The following is a 17,269-nucleotide window of genomic DNA, read 5'->3' as shown; positions in this document are numbered from 1 at the left end:
TGCAAATCTCTTAACTTTTTTTTAAATAATTAAAAGCGGTGTTTATTTTATCTTTAGTTACTTGAATGATTTGGACAGGATAGCACAAACCAGTTACATCCCGACTCAACAGGATGTTCTCAGGACTAGAGTGAAAACTACAGGAATAGTGGAAACTCATTTTACTTTCAAAGATCTTCATTTTAAGTGAGTATTCAAGCTGTACACATAACCCTGTGATGTGTTTTATTCAAAGTTTTAAATGTTGATTAACAACTTTGACTTATTTTTGTCACAACTTATTTCTTGGCATTTGGAGCTATTTTCAGAGAAGATAGGGTGTCAGCGGGAAGAGAAGGGATTGGGGAAATGACTTTCATAGTGAGACCAAGTATAATGAAATAACACAACTTCTTGGAGGCATATTTAATATTGAATTGCAGCACCAGGAAAGCCTATTTAATTCCCGTGTAAGCTTATATGTTTACATGAATAATGTGCACATATAAACTCCTTTCAAATAATCCCTTTTGTGTAATGTTGAAGAACTAGTGATTGAAAAATCAGCTTTTCTTCTACTTGAAAATCAGTTGAAGAGCTGACAGACTATGAACATTCACTATTTGTGAAGTGAAACCACCAAAATATCTTTTCTAGTAAAGCTAAATGCTGATTTCTATCCAAGTTTGCAACATGATTCTTTGTTTACTGACTACTTTTTCAAATCTATTTTTTTTCTTCGTGAAGAAAAAATGAGATTTTGTAAAGAGAGTTCAGGAAACTTCTAAGGCGCAGACGTCTCTGCATCGAGTCTTACTAAGAGATGTTATCTCTCTTTGCATTAGGTGTTTTGAAACTAAACATTTTGGAATCTCCTCCACTTCTCAGCAAAGCAAATGTATGAAAAGGATACAGGGGAAGAGTTATATGTGCTGTCTGTGTAGTATGTAAATCAACATGGGTTTATGGCAAATAGATCCTGTCAAACTTGTTATCTTTTTCCATGAGATTACAAGTTTGGTTGATGAAAGTAATAGTGTTGATGTAATATGCGTAGGCTTTGTGAAGTGTTTGACTTGGTACCACACTATATTTTGATTAAAAAACTAGAACAATATAAAATTAACATGGCACATATTAAATGGATTTAAAATGGGCTAACTGATAGGTCTCAAACTGCAGTTGTAAATCGGAAATTGTCTCGAGTGGGTCTCTTTCCAGTGGGGTCCTGCGGGAATCTGTTCTTGTCCCTGCACTATTTACCATTTTTATCAGTGACCTGGAAGAAAACATAAACTCATCACTGATAGTTTGTAGATGACACAAAAATTGGAGGAGTGGTAAATAATGAAGAAGACACATCACTCAGAGCAATTGGGATCGCTTGGTAAACTGAGCACAAGCAAACAATGTGCATTTTAATGTGGCTGAATGTAAACAAAGAATATTGACCACAATTACAGGATGGGGGACTCTTTCCTGGAAAGCAAATACTCTCTGAAAAAGATTTGGTGCTGATGGATAATCAGCTGAACGTGAGCTCCCAGTGTGATGCTGTGGCCAAAAGGTCTTGGTGTAGGCGGCGTGCCGACCCTTGTTGGAGCTGAGCTGGTCGACTTGACACTTCGGTGTTGGTGTGGAGTGCTTCTCCCACTGTGAGAGCCTCTTGGCACCATTTCCCATCACCTATGCCGAAGAAAAAACATAAGCAGGTGGCTGAGAGAAGATGTTCCCCGACTCTGAAGAAAGCCAAGCATGGAGAGCACAGCTGAGTGTGGCCACTCCTCTGCCCCCACTCCGAGGGTTCGTTGACTCTGTCCTATACGCAAGCTCTGTTGAGTCCAGTCCCAGATCAACCTTTGGTACCGGAGGGACATTGTGGCACCAGCAGAGTTGTGGTGCCATCAACCCCAGAGGCGTTTGTTGCAGCCAGGGATTTGCTGGTACTTTTGGTACCACTGTCGCTGGCAGTTCAAGAATTGGAGATGTCAGTGCCAGTGAGCAGAAGGCAGCATGTTGCCCCAAGCTCCTGTTCGGTACCGTCAAGAGGGAAACTGTCCCTGCTGGTCTCGACTCAGGTCTCCCTGCCTCAGCACCATTCCCTGGCACCGAATGGTACTGCTCCTCTGTGGGTCCTGGAGGAAGGCTCGTCATTTGATTCCGAAGTGGAGTTGTATTCCCAGCCAAGGAACTTTTCCCAGTACCACCCCAGTCAGCCTTATCAGGTTGTGGATCCAGGTGTAGGGCTACCCCCAAGTGCTTGGCGCAGTGGGCACTGGCCTATGTAGATGCAATGGCCATTTTTGAACCCGGGGGATTTTCCCCTGACTCCAGGAGCTCATGCTCAGTGGTCTCAGAGAGGAAAGCACTTCCATCTCATCGAGCAACACCCGATCTGGACTCCAGTACCAAGCCTAGTACCGATCTCAGAACCTAGACCCTCAGGATCGGATCAGTGCAGAAGGAGAAGAGGACCCCCTGCTGGTGCAGGCCTACTCATCGTCCTCCCCAGATGAGGCAGTGTCGGGTGGGCGTGTCACCTCCCCACTATGACTTCAAAGCTCAGCAGGAGCTGTTGAAAAGAGTGGTCTCGAACCTTGGGCTGAAAGTGGAGATGGAGTCCTCCAACAACCTGGCTGATATTTTGAGCATGGCACCCATATTGAAGGAGGCATTCCCTCTCAGTGAGACCATCATGGTACCAGTTAAAGCCCTGTGGCAAACCCCATCCTCCCTGCCTCCCACCTCAGAGCCGAAAAAAAGTATTTTGTTCCCACTCAAGGGTATGATTATTTGTACTCCCATCCCCCTCCCAGGTCCTTGGTGGTCTCGTCGGCTGCCGAGACCACCGAGATGGACAAGGGAGACAAACAGCAACCCCTGAAGTGAAAGACTCAGACTAGACCTTTTTGGTACAAAGGTTTATTCTACGGAGGTCTGCAGCTCCAACCAGCAGGTGGGGTTGCTCAGGAGGTATGACTTTAACGTCTGTGACTAGATGTTAAAATTCAAGGACTCAATTCCTGAGGAGTTCAGGCAGGAGTTCTGTGCTCTGGTAGATAAGTGTAAGTATGTAGCCAGGACTTCCCTGCAGGTTCCCCTGGATGCAAAAGACTGGGCGGCTAGATCCATGGCTTCTACAGTGGTCATGCACAGATGCTCTTGGCTCCAATGGAGGTCGAGCAGTCCATTCAGACCTTCTGTTTGAAGGCGCTTCGCTCTTCTCAGAGCAAACAGATGCAAAGCTCCATGGTCTGAAAGACTCCAAAGCCACCCTCAAGTCTCTGGGTCTTTATGGTGCCTTTGAGGAAACACTTCAGGCCCCAGCACTCCACCTGTTTCTCAGCTCCATCGCCCCATCAGGACCTGCAAAAGAAATGAAGTAGGGGTTTTAGATGCAGGCAGCTGCCCCCATCCGCCTCAGCATCCCTACCTGGGATACTGAGGCCTACCAGCCAAACAGAACTTTTGATGGGATTCCTTAGGGCATTATACCAGTTCCCATGCCACTAGATCACATCCACCTTTAGTTTTCAGACCGCCTGCCCCCCTTCAGCACCTCAGACCACTGTGTGCTGAGTTCTGTGGAAAGGGGTTATATGCTTACATTTATTTCTACTACCACCTCCCACATGTTTTCCTTCTCATGAGCAACTTCTGGCTCAGGAGATGCAAGTCTTCCTCTGAGTGGAAGCCAGAGAGGTTCTTCGTGACTTAAGAGGGAAGGGGTTTTACTCTAGTATTTCCTAATTCCACAGGCCAAGGAGGGGTCTCCGACTCATTTTAGACCTGCGCCGTCGTAGCGGCTACCCCAAAAAGCTGAAGTTCCACCTGGTCTCCCTGACCGCCATTATCCACTCCCTGGATCCGGGGGACTGGTACACCATCCTCGACTTGAGAGATGATTATTTCCACATCTTGATTTTCCAAGTCCACAGAAGGTTTCTCAGGTTCACGCTAAACCAGACTCAATACCAATTTATGATTCTCCTGTTCAGCTTTTCAGCATCCCTGAGGTTTGCATGAAATGCATGGCGGTAGTGTTGGCCTTCCTGAGAAAAAGAGGGCTACAAGTCTTCCTGAACCTCAATGACTGGCTGGTCAAAGGCCGGTCCCAGGCCCAGGTGCAGGCCAGTATCTACCTCATACAGTCGACCTTTCAGGTGCTAGGCCTGTACAGAGGATAAAGTTTATCACAGAGCAGTGCTTGATTTCTCCCAGGACAGGGCTTTCCTCCCAGAAGCCCACTTCCAAACAATGGTGTCATTAATAGTTTAGCCACCTGGCCACGTGCACATACGTAGTGCAGCATGCGAGGCAACGCCTCAGACCCCTTCAGGCTTGACTAGCCTTGGTGTACTCACTAAGTTGCCATCACTTGGACTCAGTGCTTATGGTTCCTGCCCGGTCCTTTCCCCCCTCAACTGGTGGGGGGGATCCTCTGTTGGTCCGCTCAGGTGATTCCCTTCAACAGACCCGAGCCCTCATTATCCCTAATTTCGGATGCGTCAGATCTAAGATGAGGGTCTCACCTAGGGCACCTCGGGATGCAGGGCCTGTGGTCCCAGGAGGAGCTTTCCTACATACAAATATCGGTGCTAAGAGCAGTCTGCCTGACCTATCAGGTGTTCTCCCACATCATGAACAGAATGTGCTAGTACTCACGGACTGTATGGAAGCCATGTTCAACTCACCAAGCAGGGAGTAGCTCACCCTCCCCCCCCCCTTTTTTTTTTCCTTCCGCCACCCCCCCAAGTCAGGAAACTATTTGCTTGTGGGAGTTCTGCATAACACACTCAATCCATCTCAAAGCTTCTCACCTTCCAAGAGCCCGCAACAAGCTGGCAGATCACCTTTCCAATCACCATGAGTGGTCCCTGTTGCTCTGACCTAGTAAAGATCATTTTCTATCAGTGGGGGACTCCCCAGTTAGACCTGTTTTTCAATCAGGCAGAATAGGAAATGTCACCCATTCTGCTCCCTGTGAGGCCACAGCCAGGGCTCACTCATGGACGCTTTCCTGCTCTCTTGGACTGGACACTTCCACCCCTCCCCCGCCCCCATTCTTCTAGTGCACAAGGTCCTATTGAAGGTCAAGCAAGACAGAGAGCGGGTCATTTTTGTAGCCCCAGCCTAGCCCTGCGAACACTGGTTTGCCATGCTGTTGGGCCTTTTAGTAGCGACTCTGATGCCACTCTCTCCTCCCAGACCTGATATAGCAGGACCACGGTTGAATGCTCCACCCAAACGTCAACTTCCTTCACCTGACAGCTTGGAAGCTCTATGGCTAAATCCTAAGGAGCTGGCCTGTTTGGAGCAAGTCCACCAGATTCTGCTAGGTAGCAGGAAGCTCTCTACCAGAGCTACATACCTCGCCAAATGGAAGTGTTTTTCCATTTGCTCTTCCCAGCAAGGTCTCTCGCCCATGTGGTCATCTCTGCAGGCCGTTCTGGAGTATTTGCTACATCTGAAACAGCAAGGTCTGGCAATTTCATCAAAGTACACCTGGCAGCGATTTCTGCATTCCACACCCCGGTGGATGGCAGATCAGTTTTCTCGCTTGAGATGACTGTTTGTTTTCTCAAGAGCCTGGAAAGACTATACCCTCAGATTTGGGAGCCCATTCTCCTGTGGGTTCTGAACCTGGTCTTGTCAAAACTCATGGACCCCCTGTTCAAGCTGCTGACAACATGCCCCTTGTCAAACTTTTCCTGGAAGGTGGCCTTTTTGGTGACTATCACTTTAGCCAGGAGATCAGGGCCCTGTACAGCCTTCTTTAAGGACAAGGGACAGCTTTGCCCTCACCTTGCATTCCTCTCAAAGGTGGTTTCGCAATTTCACCGTAATCAGGCTATTTTTCTGCTAGTTTTCTTCCCAAAACTGCACACGAACAGGGAGGCGCAACGTCACCACACATTGGACGTTAGATGTACCCTGGCATTCTACATTGAGAGGACAAAAAGTTCCATAGATCCACACAGCTCTTTGTGGCAGTAGCGGACAGGATGAAAGGCCTTCCTATTTCAGCTCAGAGGAATCTCATCCTGGATCACATCATGCATTCACACATGCTATGAGCAGGCAGAGTTCCCACCACTGGCTATAGTGATGGCCCATTCTAAAAGGACACAAGCTTCCTCAGCAGCATTCCTGGCCCAGGTACCAATCCAGGACATCTGCAGAATGGTGACTTGGTTATTGGTACATATGTTTTCTTGCCACTGTGCCATCACCCAGCAAGCTAGAGATGATTCCATTTTTGGTCAAGCTGTGTTGCGGTCAGCATGTCCATGAACTCCGATCCCACCTCCTATGGTACTGCTTGGGAGTCACCTGACATGGAATGGACATATGCAAGCACTCGAAGAAAAACAGTTCCTAACCTTTCCATAACTTACTCTTAGAGATGTGTTGCATATGCTCCTGCTTTGAGCAGGGCATTGGACTAGATGACCTGAGGTTCTTCTTCGAGTGCTTGCTCATATCCATTCCATTAGGTGTGCGCGCGCCGCGTGCACGATCGTCGGAAGATTTTTACCCTAGCAACACCGGCGGGTCGGCTGTGGAGCCCCCTAGAGTGGCGCCTTCATGGCGCTGAATATATACCCCAGCCGACCCGGCGCCCCCTCAGTTCCTTCTTACCGCCCCTGACGGTCGTTGGAACTGTGGAGCGCGGCATAGCTGTCCTCCACTCTCCCTAGCTTACTTAGTCATTCAAAGTTATAGTTATAGTTGTAGTTCTAGTGTTTATAGTTAAATAGTTTTAAAGTTGTTATAGTTGTTATTGTAGTTCAGGGGGTTAAGGGGGTCGTCTCCCCCTTTCTCCCCCGGCCGCGGGCCCGGGCTCATGCCCAACGCTCCCGGCTTCAAGCAGTGCGCCTCCTGCGCTAAGCCTATGCCAACGAGCGACCCGCACGACTCCTGTTTGAAGTGCCTGGGAGAGTCCCACCAAACAGACAAATGCAAGATCTGTAAGGCCTTCAAACCAAGAACCAAGAAGGAGCGGGACTTTCGGCTCAGGCAACTCCTAATGGAGGCGGCACTTAGCCCGGACACTCCTTCCACGGGCCAGACTCCGACGCCTAGCACTTCGGTGCGCAGTGCCCCGGCGGCACCGGCTATGACGACCACGCGAGTGGCGTCAGACAAGCCTCCCCGGCACCGGACCTCGTCGGCACCGCAAACACAGCAAGTGCCGCGGCGCCGGTCATTATCCCCAGGGCATAAAAAAGCCCATAAGACGGGGACGTCCGTGCCGAAGACGCCGGCTCCCCCAGTGCCGGGGGTAGAGCCGCGTCCGCCGGTGGAGCAACGGAAACAGGCGCCTCCAGCACCGTCGACTCCGGCGCCGAGGCCGTCGAGTCCAGTACAAATAGCGTCTCCACCGAGGCCGGCGGTGATACAGTGTCTCCCGTCGACTCCAGAGACCTTCGCGGCGGCGAGAGACTTGATAGCTCTCACGGAGCCGGCACCGCCTCAACCACCGGCACCGACTGTACCGTTGACTCGCCCGGTACAGTCAAGAGGGAAACCTGCCTTGATGCGCCCTCCATCACAAGGGCTGGAACCTCGGCGCCGATCCAGGTCCCGAAGCAGGTCCCCACGCCGCTCGCAGTCCCGGCACCGAATATCGTCTCGGCACCGGTCGTACTCGCGGCCAAGATCTTCGTCGCGGCACCGGTCTACGTCTCGGCACCGCTATGATCGTCGGCACCGATCAACGTCGAGACGTAGTTCTCGGCACCGCCACGCTCGACGCTCGACGTCGAGAGGCCGCTCCCGGCACCGGGCATACTCTAGGTCCTCGTCGAGGTCCAGATCTGACTCCCGGCACCGACGAGGTCATCGGCACCGGTCGCGGTCCCGGCACCGATCGCCGGCACCGCACAGAGATAGATCATCTCCGGACCGGCACCGTGCGGCACCGCAGACCACGGGGATCGTTTCATCTTTCGCGGCACCGCCATGGCCGTCAAGATCGGCGTCTCGCTCCTCGGAGGACCTGTCGAGATCGGCATACCCCCCTCAGGGGCAGGCCGAGGAACGAGACTTGGGCCATTGGCAGGAGAGGGCAGAGGACCACTCTCATGGACCATCTCACTGGTCGTTTTGGACCCCGTGGGCGTATCACCAGGAGCAAGGGGCTTCATTACCATCGACCTCTCGCTCGGGTCACTCGGTCAGAAGGGCCCCAGAATCCACCATCTCTCGGCCTCCGCCTGGAGGCGTGGAGGCTTCTGTGTCCACACCACCCGACACCGTGGACCCAAGTGCAGGTGACGCTCCGACCCAAGACCAGGGGGACCGGGACCCCCCCTTGGATCCACTACCACCGGAGGCGTCCTCCTCCTCCTCTCCGGATGAGGCAGTGGCGGGCACTTCATGCACGGGTCCCCCTCCGATAGATCTTCGGGCTCACCAGGATCTCCTGCGCAGGATGGCCCGTAATATGGACCTGCAGACGGAGGAGATAGTGGAGGTGCACGACCCGATCGTGAATATCCTTGGATCGGATGCCCCATCGAGGGTGGCGTTACCCTTGATCCGCACGATCCAAACGAACGCGGATACGATATGGCAGACTCCTGCCTCCATTCCACCCACAGCGAGAGGGGTGGAAAGGAAATACTTTGTCCCATCTAAGGACTATGGGTACTTGTACACACACCCCCAACCGTGTTCACTGGTGGTGGAATCAGTGAATGCACGAGAGCGCCACGGCCAGCAGGCTGCAGCGCCAAAATCAAAAGAGGCTAAGCGGCTTGATCTGTTTGGCCGTAAGGTTTACTCAGCCGGAGGGCTACAACTTAGAGCGGCGAATCAACAGGCGCTACTGAGCCGCTACAATTTCAACTCCTGGAACTCTATGGGGAAGTTTAAGGAGTTGATTCCCCAAGAGTCCAGGGAAGAGTTTGGAGCCATGGTTGAGGAGGGTAAGAAGGTGGCTCGGACCTCCTTACAGGCCTCCCTGGACATAGCGGACTTGGCCGCAAGGACCCTGGCCGCAGGTATCGCTATGCGCAGGACCTCCTGGCTCCAAGTTTCGGGTTTGCCCCCTGAATTACAGCAGACCCTACAGGATTTGCCCTTTGAAGGACAGGGGCTGTTCTCTGAGAAGACGGACTCTCGATTGCAGAGCCTCAAAGACTCCAGGACAATCATGCGCTCCTTGGGGATGCATGTTGCGGGTCCCCAGCGCAGACCATTTAGGCCGCAGCCTCAACGTTTTTACCCCCCTCCACCTCGTCAGAGACAGGACCCTGCCAGAAGGCGAGGGCGAGGTGGTAGGAGAAGATGGGCTGGCCCTCAACCCGGTCAGAACCAAGGGCCACCAAGACCACCTTCAGGTCCTAGACAGAACTTTTGAAGGTGCGGTCGAGGACGGCGCCCCAGTCATCCCCCAGGATCCAGCTCCCTCCTTTCGGGATCGCCTCTCCCACTTCCACCGTGCTTGGTCCCTTATAACTTCGGACCGTTGGGTCCTCCGCACGGTGGAGAGGGGATACGCTATCCAGTTTTTTTCTATCCCCCCCTCCCACCCCCTTTCCCCGTCCCTCTTCAGGGACCCTTCTCACGAGCAACTTCTTATACAGGAGGTTTCTACGCTCCTGGCCATGGGGGCCATAGAGGAGGTTCCGATAGACTTAAGGGGCAGGGGATTTTATTCCCGTTACTTCCTGATCCCCAAGTCCAAAGGAGGTCTGCGGCCCATCTTGGACTTGCGCGGACTCAACAAATTCGTAGTAAAGTTGAAGTTCCGCATGGTCTCTTTGGGGGCCATTATCCCTTCCCTCGATCCTGGAGACTGGTTCGCCGCCCTCGACATGAAAGACGCATACTTTCACATCTCAATTTACCCACCTCACAGACGCTTCCTGCGATTCGTGGTAAACACGGTGCACTACCAATTTACAGTCCTTCCCTTCGGCCTATCCTCGGCCCCAAGGGTGTTCACGAAATGTATGGCTGTCGTGGCAGCGTACCTTCGTCGGCAAGGGATACAGGTGTTCCCGTACCTAGACGACTGGCTGGTGCGCGGTCGCACCAAGGAGCAAGTTCAAGCTCACGTCCACAGAATAGTGCACACATTCAACAAGTTGGGCATCCTACTCAACAAGGACAAATCCACTCTAGAACCTACCCAGAGAATAGAATTCATCGGCGCAGTTCTAGACTCCAGACGTGCACAAGCCATCCTGCCAGACAACCGATTTGGCACCATCACGAACCTCATTCAAGGGCTCAAGGCCTTCCCAACTACCACGGTGAGGTCGTGCCTTACCCTGCTGGGTCACATGGCTTCCTGCACGTACGTAACCAGGCATGCCAGACTTCGACTTCGCCCGCTTCAAACCTGGGTGTCATCAATATACCGTCCACATCGGGACAGTCTGAACATGGTGGTCACGGTCCCGAACTCGGTCCTGGCCTCCCTCACCTGGTGGCTAGACCACACTGTAGTCTGCGAGGGGATGCCATTTCACGCCCCACAACCCTCCCTGCACCTGGTCACAGACGCGTCATCTCTGGGGTGGGGCGCCCATCTCAACGAACACCATACCCAGGGCCTGTGGACTGCATCCCAGTTAGCCCTACACATCAATGTTCGGGAACTGATGGCGGTACGCCTGGCGTGCCAGGCATTCCTCAATCTCCTACGTGGCCGCTGTGTGTTAGTTCTCATCGACAACACCACGGCCATGTTCTACATCAACAAGCAAGGAGGAGCACGTTCGTCAATTCTATGCCAAGAGGCCATTCGCCTGTGGGACTTCTGCATCGCCCACTCAATCCATCTCACGGCATCGTTCCTCCCTGGAGTCCAGAACACTCTAGCGGACCGACTCAGCAGGTCCTTCCAAACGCACGAGTGGTCTATCCGTCCGGACATTATACATTCCATCTTCCAGAGGTGGGGGTTTCCCCAGATAGACCTGTTTGCATCTCGAGACAACAGGAAGTGCCACGTGTTCTGCTCCCTACAAGGTCGAGCTCCGGGCTCCCTCTCGGACGCCTTTCTGCTTCCCTGGAAAGACCACCTGTTTTATGCCTTCCCTCCGTTTCCTCTGGTCCACAAGGTACTGCTCAAACTGCGCAGAGACCAGGCACAGGTAATTCTGAACGCTCCTGCGTGGCCAAGACAACATTGGTACACCACACTGTTGGAGCTCTCGGTTCAGACACCGATCCCGCTTCCGTTGGATCCGGATCTCATCTCTCAGGACCACGGCCGGTTGCGTCACCCCGACCTCCAATCACTCCACCTCACGGCGTGGCTGCTCCATGGTTCACCCAGGCAGAGCAGCAATGCTCGCACTCTGTACAACAGATTCTACTGAGCAGTAGGAAGCCCTCAACACGGACCACGTACCTGGCCAAATGGAAGCGGTTCTCCTGTTGGTGCGAACAACGAGCCACATCCCCGTTGCAGGCACCCATTCCCCTTATTTTGGAATATCTCCTCTCCCTAAAACAGCAGGGGTTGGCGATATCTTCAATTAGAGTTCACCTGGCCGCTATATCGGCCTTTCACCCAGGGGAACTCGCGTCCTCGGTATTCTCTAACCCGATGGTCGTTAGATTCCTCAAGGGCTTAGACCGGATGTACCCACAACAACGTCAGCCCATTCAGACGTGGGACCTCAACCTGGTTCTCTCCAAGCTCACAGGTCCTCCATTCGAGCCACTGGCCACCTGTTCTCTTTTGTACCTATCCTGGAAGACAGCCTTCCTTGTAGCCATCACCTCAGCAAGGCGCGTTTCTGAACTCAGGGCGCTTACATCCGAGCCCCCTTATACAGTTTTCCATAAGGATAAAGTGCAGCTTCGTCCACATCCTGCCTTTCTCCCTAAGGTGGTTTCTCCTTTTCATATCAACCAGGACATCTTTCTCCCGGTCTTTCATCCCAAACCACATGCCACTCGCCAGGATCAACGTTTGCATTCCCTGGACGTACGAAGGGCCCTGGCCTTCTATATTGACCGCACAAAGCACTTTAGAAAGACGACGCAACTCTTCGTTGCAGTGGCCGACCGAATGAAAGGCTCACCGGTCTCCTCACAACGCCTATCCTCCTGGATTACGTCTTGCATCCGGACTTGCTATGACCTGGCAGGTGTCTCAGCACCGCACCTCACCGCTCACTCCACGAGGGCCCAGGCTTCCTCGACGGCTTTCCTGGCACAAGTTCCGATCCAGGACATTTGTAGAGCAGCGGTTTGGTCATCAGTCCACACATTTACAGCTCACTATGCACTAGTGCAGCAGTCCAGAGACGATGCTGCTTTCGGATCAGCGGTTTTGCACACAGCAATGTCTCACTCCGACCCCACCACCTAAGTTGGGCTTGGGAGTCACCTAATGGAATGGATATGAGCAAGCACTCGAAGAAGAAAGGACGGTTACTCACCGTTGTAACTGTTGTTCTTCGAGATGTGTTGCTCATATCCATTCCAAACCCGCCCCCCGTCCCCACTGTCGGAGTAGCCGGCAAGAAGGAACTGAGGGGGCGCCGGGTCGGCTGGGGTATATATTCAGTGCCATGAAGGCGCCACTCTAGGGGGCTCCACAGCCGACCCGCCGGTGTTGCTAGGGTAAAAATCTTCCGACGATCGTGCACGCGGCGCGCGCACACCTAATGGAATGGATATGAGCAACACATCTCGAAGAACAACAGTTACAACGGTGAGTAACCGTCTTTTTCTTCCAACCCTAATCTTCTATGATTCTATGTCCATTCCACGACCCCCTAACCCTCTGTCAGAGTTGGCTGGCAAAAAAGGAACTGAGAGGGTGCAGGGTTGGCTGGGCCCCTTATACTGGCACATGAGCACGCAACACCAGAGAGAGCTAGAGCCGACTCAGTGCGGATCACTGGAAAAAATTTCTGGTGACTTCACAGCACGCACACACCTAATGCGGAATGGGTAACGCCTCTCGAAGAACAGTAGTTCCAGAAAGGTTAGTAGCACTTTTTTTCAGACAGGTGGTAACAGATGCTTATCTCCCTGTCTGGTCATATGCGTATTAGGTATTGTCTGCCTCACAGTGTATGCCTGTTTGCATATTGAGCCTGGTGCTAATCAAGAGATTGTGAAATCAATAAGAGGAAAGCCAAGAAGAAACAGTAAGCAGGGGATGTCCTGTTTATGAATAAGGATAAATTATTGTCTTGATACTTGTTTCTAGGGGTACCAGGACACACTCTGGTTCATAGAATCATAAAAGATTAGGGTTGGAAGAGACCTCAGGAGGTCATCTAGTCCAACCCCCTGCTCGAAGCAGGACCACCCCCAACTAAATCATCCCAGCCAGGGCTTTGTCAAGCCGGGCCTTAAAAACCCTCTAAGGATGGATCCTTCACTGAGGAGGCAAGCTAACATAAGAACAGCCATACTGGGTCAGACCAAAGGTCCATCTAGCCCAGTGTTCCGTCTTCCAACAGTGGCCAATGCCAGGTGCCCTAGAGGGAGTGAACAGAACAGGTAATCATCAAGTGATCTATCCACTGTCTCCCATTCCCAGTTTCTGGCTAACAGATGCTAGGGACACTATCCCTGCCCATCCTGGCTAATAGCCACTGATGGATCTATCCTCCATGAATTTATCTAGTTCTTTTTTGAACCCTGTTATAGTCCTGGCCTTCATAACATCCTCTTGCAAGGAGTTCCACAGGTTGACTGTGCGTTGTATGAAAGAAAAATACTTCCTTTTGTTTGTTTTAAATCCGCTGCCTATTAATTTCACTTGGTGACCCCTAGTTCTTGTGTTATGAGACAGCGTACATAACACTTTTTTATTTACTTTCTCCACACCAGTCATGATTTTATAGACCTCTGTCATATCCCCCCTTAGTCGTCTCTTTTTCAAGCTGAAAAGTCCCAGTCTTATTAATCTCTCCTCATATGGAAACCGTTCCATACCCCATTTTTGTTGTCCTTTTCTGAACCTTTTCCAATTCCAATACATCTTTTTTTGAAATGGGGCGACCACATCTGCATACAGTGTTTAAGATGTGGGCGTACCATGGATTTATATAGAGGCAATATATTTTTTTATTTCTATCCCTTTCTTAATGATTCCCAACATTCCGTTCACTTTTTGGACTGCCACTGCATATTGAGTGGATGTTTTCAGAGAACTATCCACAATGACTCCACGATCTGTTTCTTGAGTGGTAACAGCTAATTTAGACCCCATCAAGCTGACAGTGTTGTGCCTCATGAAAAGAGGTATCAGGTGAATCGCTGTTAAGCACTATGCTAGACATGAGACTATTTTGTTAATTATCTGTAGGCTCTAAAATGTACATTATTTTATTTTGTATATAACCATGTTTCCAGTATTTCTATTTGCTATCACTTGAATCGCTATTCTTTGTTAAATAAACTTTTATTTGATTTTTCTGTAAATATATCTAAAGGTTAAGCACAGAGATGATCTGAGGTGCAACTGTAAGTTGGGGGAAATACTGTTTCTTTGGAAGCAGCGGATCTGTGAATATTGTGAGTGTCCAATGGAATGGGCTGGACACTCTGGGGAGATGTTTGGGGGTTGGTGTGTGCCTTTGGCTAACCTGTAGAGAGAGAGTAGTTTCTGCGTAGATCTAGAGAGGAGTGCATGTTGCATAGATCAGTGCAGTTGGAGAACTGACTCTGGCAGGCACAGACAGGGTTTCCTCAGACTAAGGGCAGGTGGTAGCAAGGTGCCTCACAACCCTGGGTTCCCTGGGAAGCGTCACAGGAAGTCACCCACAGCAAATACCCATAGGGACCAGCACTCAAAGAAGAAATGAAGGTTACTTACCTTATAGTAACTGGAGTTCTTTGACTGCTTGCTCATGTCTATTCCAATGTAGGTGTGCGTGCACCGTCACCAGAAGTTTTTCCCCTAGTGGTATCCATCGGCTTGACTCTGGTGCCCCCTGGAGTGGCACCCTCATACTGCAGTATATAGGTATGTGACATCCTGCCACACCTTCAGTTCCTTCTTACCGCCTGTGACGGTTGCTGGAACGCTGTTTGTCTCTTGCTTTGCAAGTGATTCTCCTGAGTGGTTTTCTTTATCCTGTAAATAGATTTTTAAATGGCATGTAAATAGTTAGGATTAGACTAAATTAACAAGTAGTTAGATCGCTTAGGGTGCTTAGGGTACTTAAGGCTAGCCTATACTGGCAACGCTTTACATGCCTTGTGTGGTCGCGGTGCAGCACTGTGAGAGAGCTCTCCCAGCGCTCTAAAAAAAACCACCTCCACAAGGGGCATAGCTCCCAGTGCTGAGAGCTTGGCTTCCAGCACTTGGGGCACTGTTTACACTGGCGCTTTATAGCGCTGCAACTTGCTGCACTTGGGGGTGTTCTTTCACACCCCTGAGTGAGAAAGTTGCAGCGTTGTTAATTGCCAGTGTAGACAAGCCCTTAGTAGGTTCCTGTCCTGCAGGACTAGTCCTCCTGAGACACTGGAGCATGCCTCGGTCCCATGGCTTCAAACAATGCGTGGCGTGCCACAAGCCCATGCCAGTTAGTGACCTGCATGAAAGCTGAGAGACTGTCATATTCAGGAATGGTGCTGGATTTGTAAAAACTTTAAGCCCAGGACAAAGGAGGAGAGAAAAAACAGACTCAAAATCCTTCTCATGGAGGCAGCACTTTGCCCCTCATCGTAGCGGCAGCCCAATTTGGCAACAAGTACTTCCTCGGTCAGGAGGGAGCAGACATCGAGTTGACCATGGGCATTCCACAGCCGTGGCACAAGGGCTCATCCCATCAGCATGGCCACTGACCCAATGATAAATGCTACTCCTGTGGCCGATGTGGACCCCTTGGATGGTTCAACCATTCCAAGGTTCTCACGCAGGGTGATCCCACTCAGCGCCCTCAAAAGTGAGAGCTCCCCCACTATTCCCCTCAGAAAAGGGTTTGGTTCTGGGTGCCGAGGTGGCTGAAGCACAGGATACCCCTGTGGAGGACCCACCAACAAGAAAGGACATGCAAGGCCTGGTGTCAGTCCAAGCCTCATTGTCGTCTTCCCCCGATAAGGCAGTGGTGGGGATGACCATAGCACCCACTCAAGATGATTAAAAGGCTCACCAAGAACTTTTGCGTCATGTAGCCCAGAACCTGGGGATACAGTTAGAGGAGATCGCAGAGTCAGCCCCTGGCTTAGTGTACATATTAGCACTTTCAGGATCGGCAAAAGTGGCCCTGTCCTTGAATGAGGCCATCTTGCAATTTATGAGGGCTCTGTGGCCACCCCCTGCATCGCTCCAGCTCACAGCGAAGCAGGTGGAAAGAAAGTACTTTTTACCCCCCAAGCGGTTTTAAGTATCTATACACCCATCCCCCTCCAGGATTCCTAGTCATTGCTGCTGTGAACGAATGAGAGACACAGAGGCAGCAAGGCCCATCACCCAAAGTGAGAGAGGCCGGGAAACGGGGTTTATTGGGCAGGAAGGAATATTCAACAGAGGGCCTTCTGCTGAGGATATCAAACCACCAGGGCGTAGGCTGCTGTGATTTTAATTCTGGTCAGTGATGATAACATTTAAGGAACTCTTTTATCTGAATTCGTGGCCCTTATAGAGGAGAGTAAGGCTGTGGTCAAAGCATCCCTTAAGGAGGCCTTGGATCCGGCAGCTAGAACTATGTCCACAGAGATGGTCATGAGACGGAGCTCTTGGCTTAAGATCTCTGGACTGCCCCACGAGGTCCAACAAACAATTCAGGACCTTCCGTTTGAGGGGAATTCCCTCTTTTCCAAACAAACTGACACTTGGCTTCACAACCTTAAAAAAAGGGCCACTCTAAAGTCGTTGGGCCTTCACCTCAGCCCCAATGCGCAAACAGTACAAGTCCCAACCTATGAGCCGATTTTACCTGCTGCAATACCAGCAGAGACAGGACTTCGGCCAGCAGAGGAACAAGGGCTTCAGGAGGAAACATGTGCCGCACACCTCCCCAGCCTCTACGTCTGGGCCCGTGAAACAGTTGACAGGTTCTAAGCGGACCTTTTGAGGGTATGCCCAAGGATGGCGTGCCAGATCAGAGCCTGGATCTTACCCCTATGGCAAACTGTATCCTCAAAAGCAGTGATTCCGAAGAGTATTTAAGGGCTGTGGTGGGTACGTGGTTGTATAAGCTGGGAAACATTGAGCAGGAATAGAGCGGTAGTATTACCTCTAAACAGCATTGGTGAAATCGTTATTGGAATGTGTGTCCAGTTCTGGTGTCAACACTTTAAAAAGGATGTTGAAAAATTGGAAAGGGTTCAGAAGAGAGCTGCAAAAATGAGT

The 17,269-nt window shown here is 51.1% G+C and overlaps 1 protein-coding gene and 1 long non-coding RNA gene across 3 annotated transcripts in view; one reads left to right on the top strand and one right to left on the bottom strand.

Moving 5' to 3' along the window:
• Window positions 1-17,269, top strand: part of GNAI1 (G protein subunit alpha i1) — a 71,488-nt gene that overhangs the window by 42,574 nt on the left and 11,645 nt on the right. Inside the window, exon 5 of the mRNA XM_054017430.1 lies at window positions 58-186. Within this exon, the coding sequence (XP_053873405.1) occupies window positions 58-186 (129 nt within the window). The remainder of the gene's footprint in view (window positions 1-57; window positions 187-17,269) is intronic.
• Window positions 2,906-17,269, bottom strand: part of LOC128831196 (uncharacterized) — a 53,341-nt gene continuing 38,977 nt past the window's right edge. The window contains exons 1-3 of one of the 2 annotated variants that reach the window (XR_008443775.1): window positions 17,154-17,255; window positions 14,786-15,046; window positions 2,906-3,345 (exon numbers count right to left, since the gene is read on the bottom strand). This is a non-coding gene — a long non-coding RNA (uncharacterized LOC128831196). Of the gene's footprint in view, window positions 3,346-14,785; window positions 15,047-17,153; window positions 17,256-17,269 lie in introns of those variants that run through there. The other variant, XR_008443774.1, reaches the window with a different exon arrangement.

This window comes from Malaclemys terrapin, chromosome 1 (genome assembly GCF_027887155.1).
Source record: "Malaclemys terrapin pileata isolate rMalTer1 chromosome 1, rMalTer1.hap1, whole genome shotgun sequence".
NCBI classification, from domain to species: domain Eukaryota; kingdom Metazoa; phylum Chordata; order Testudines; family Emydidae; genus Malaclemys; species Malaclemys terrapin.
This window is presented reverse-complemented; position numbering and strand designations above follow the sequence as displayed.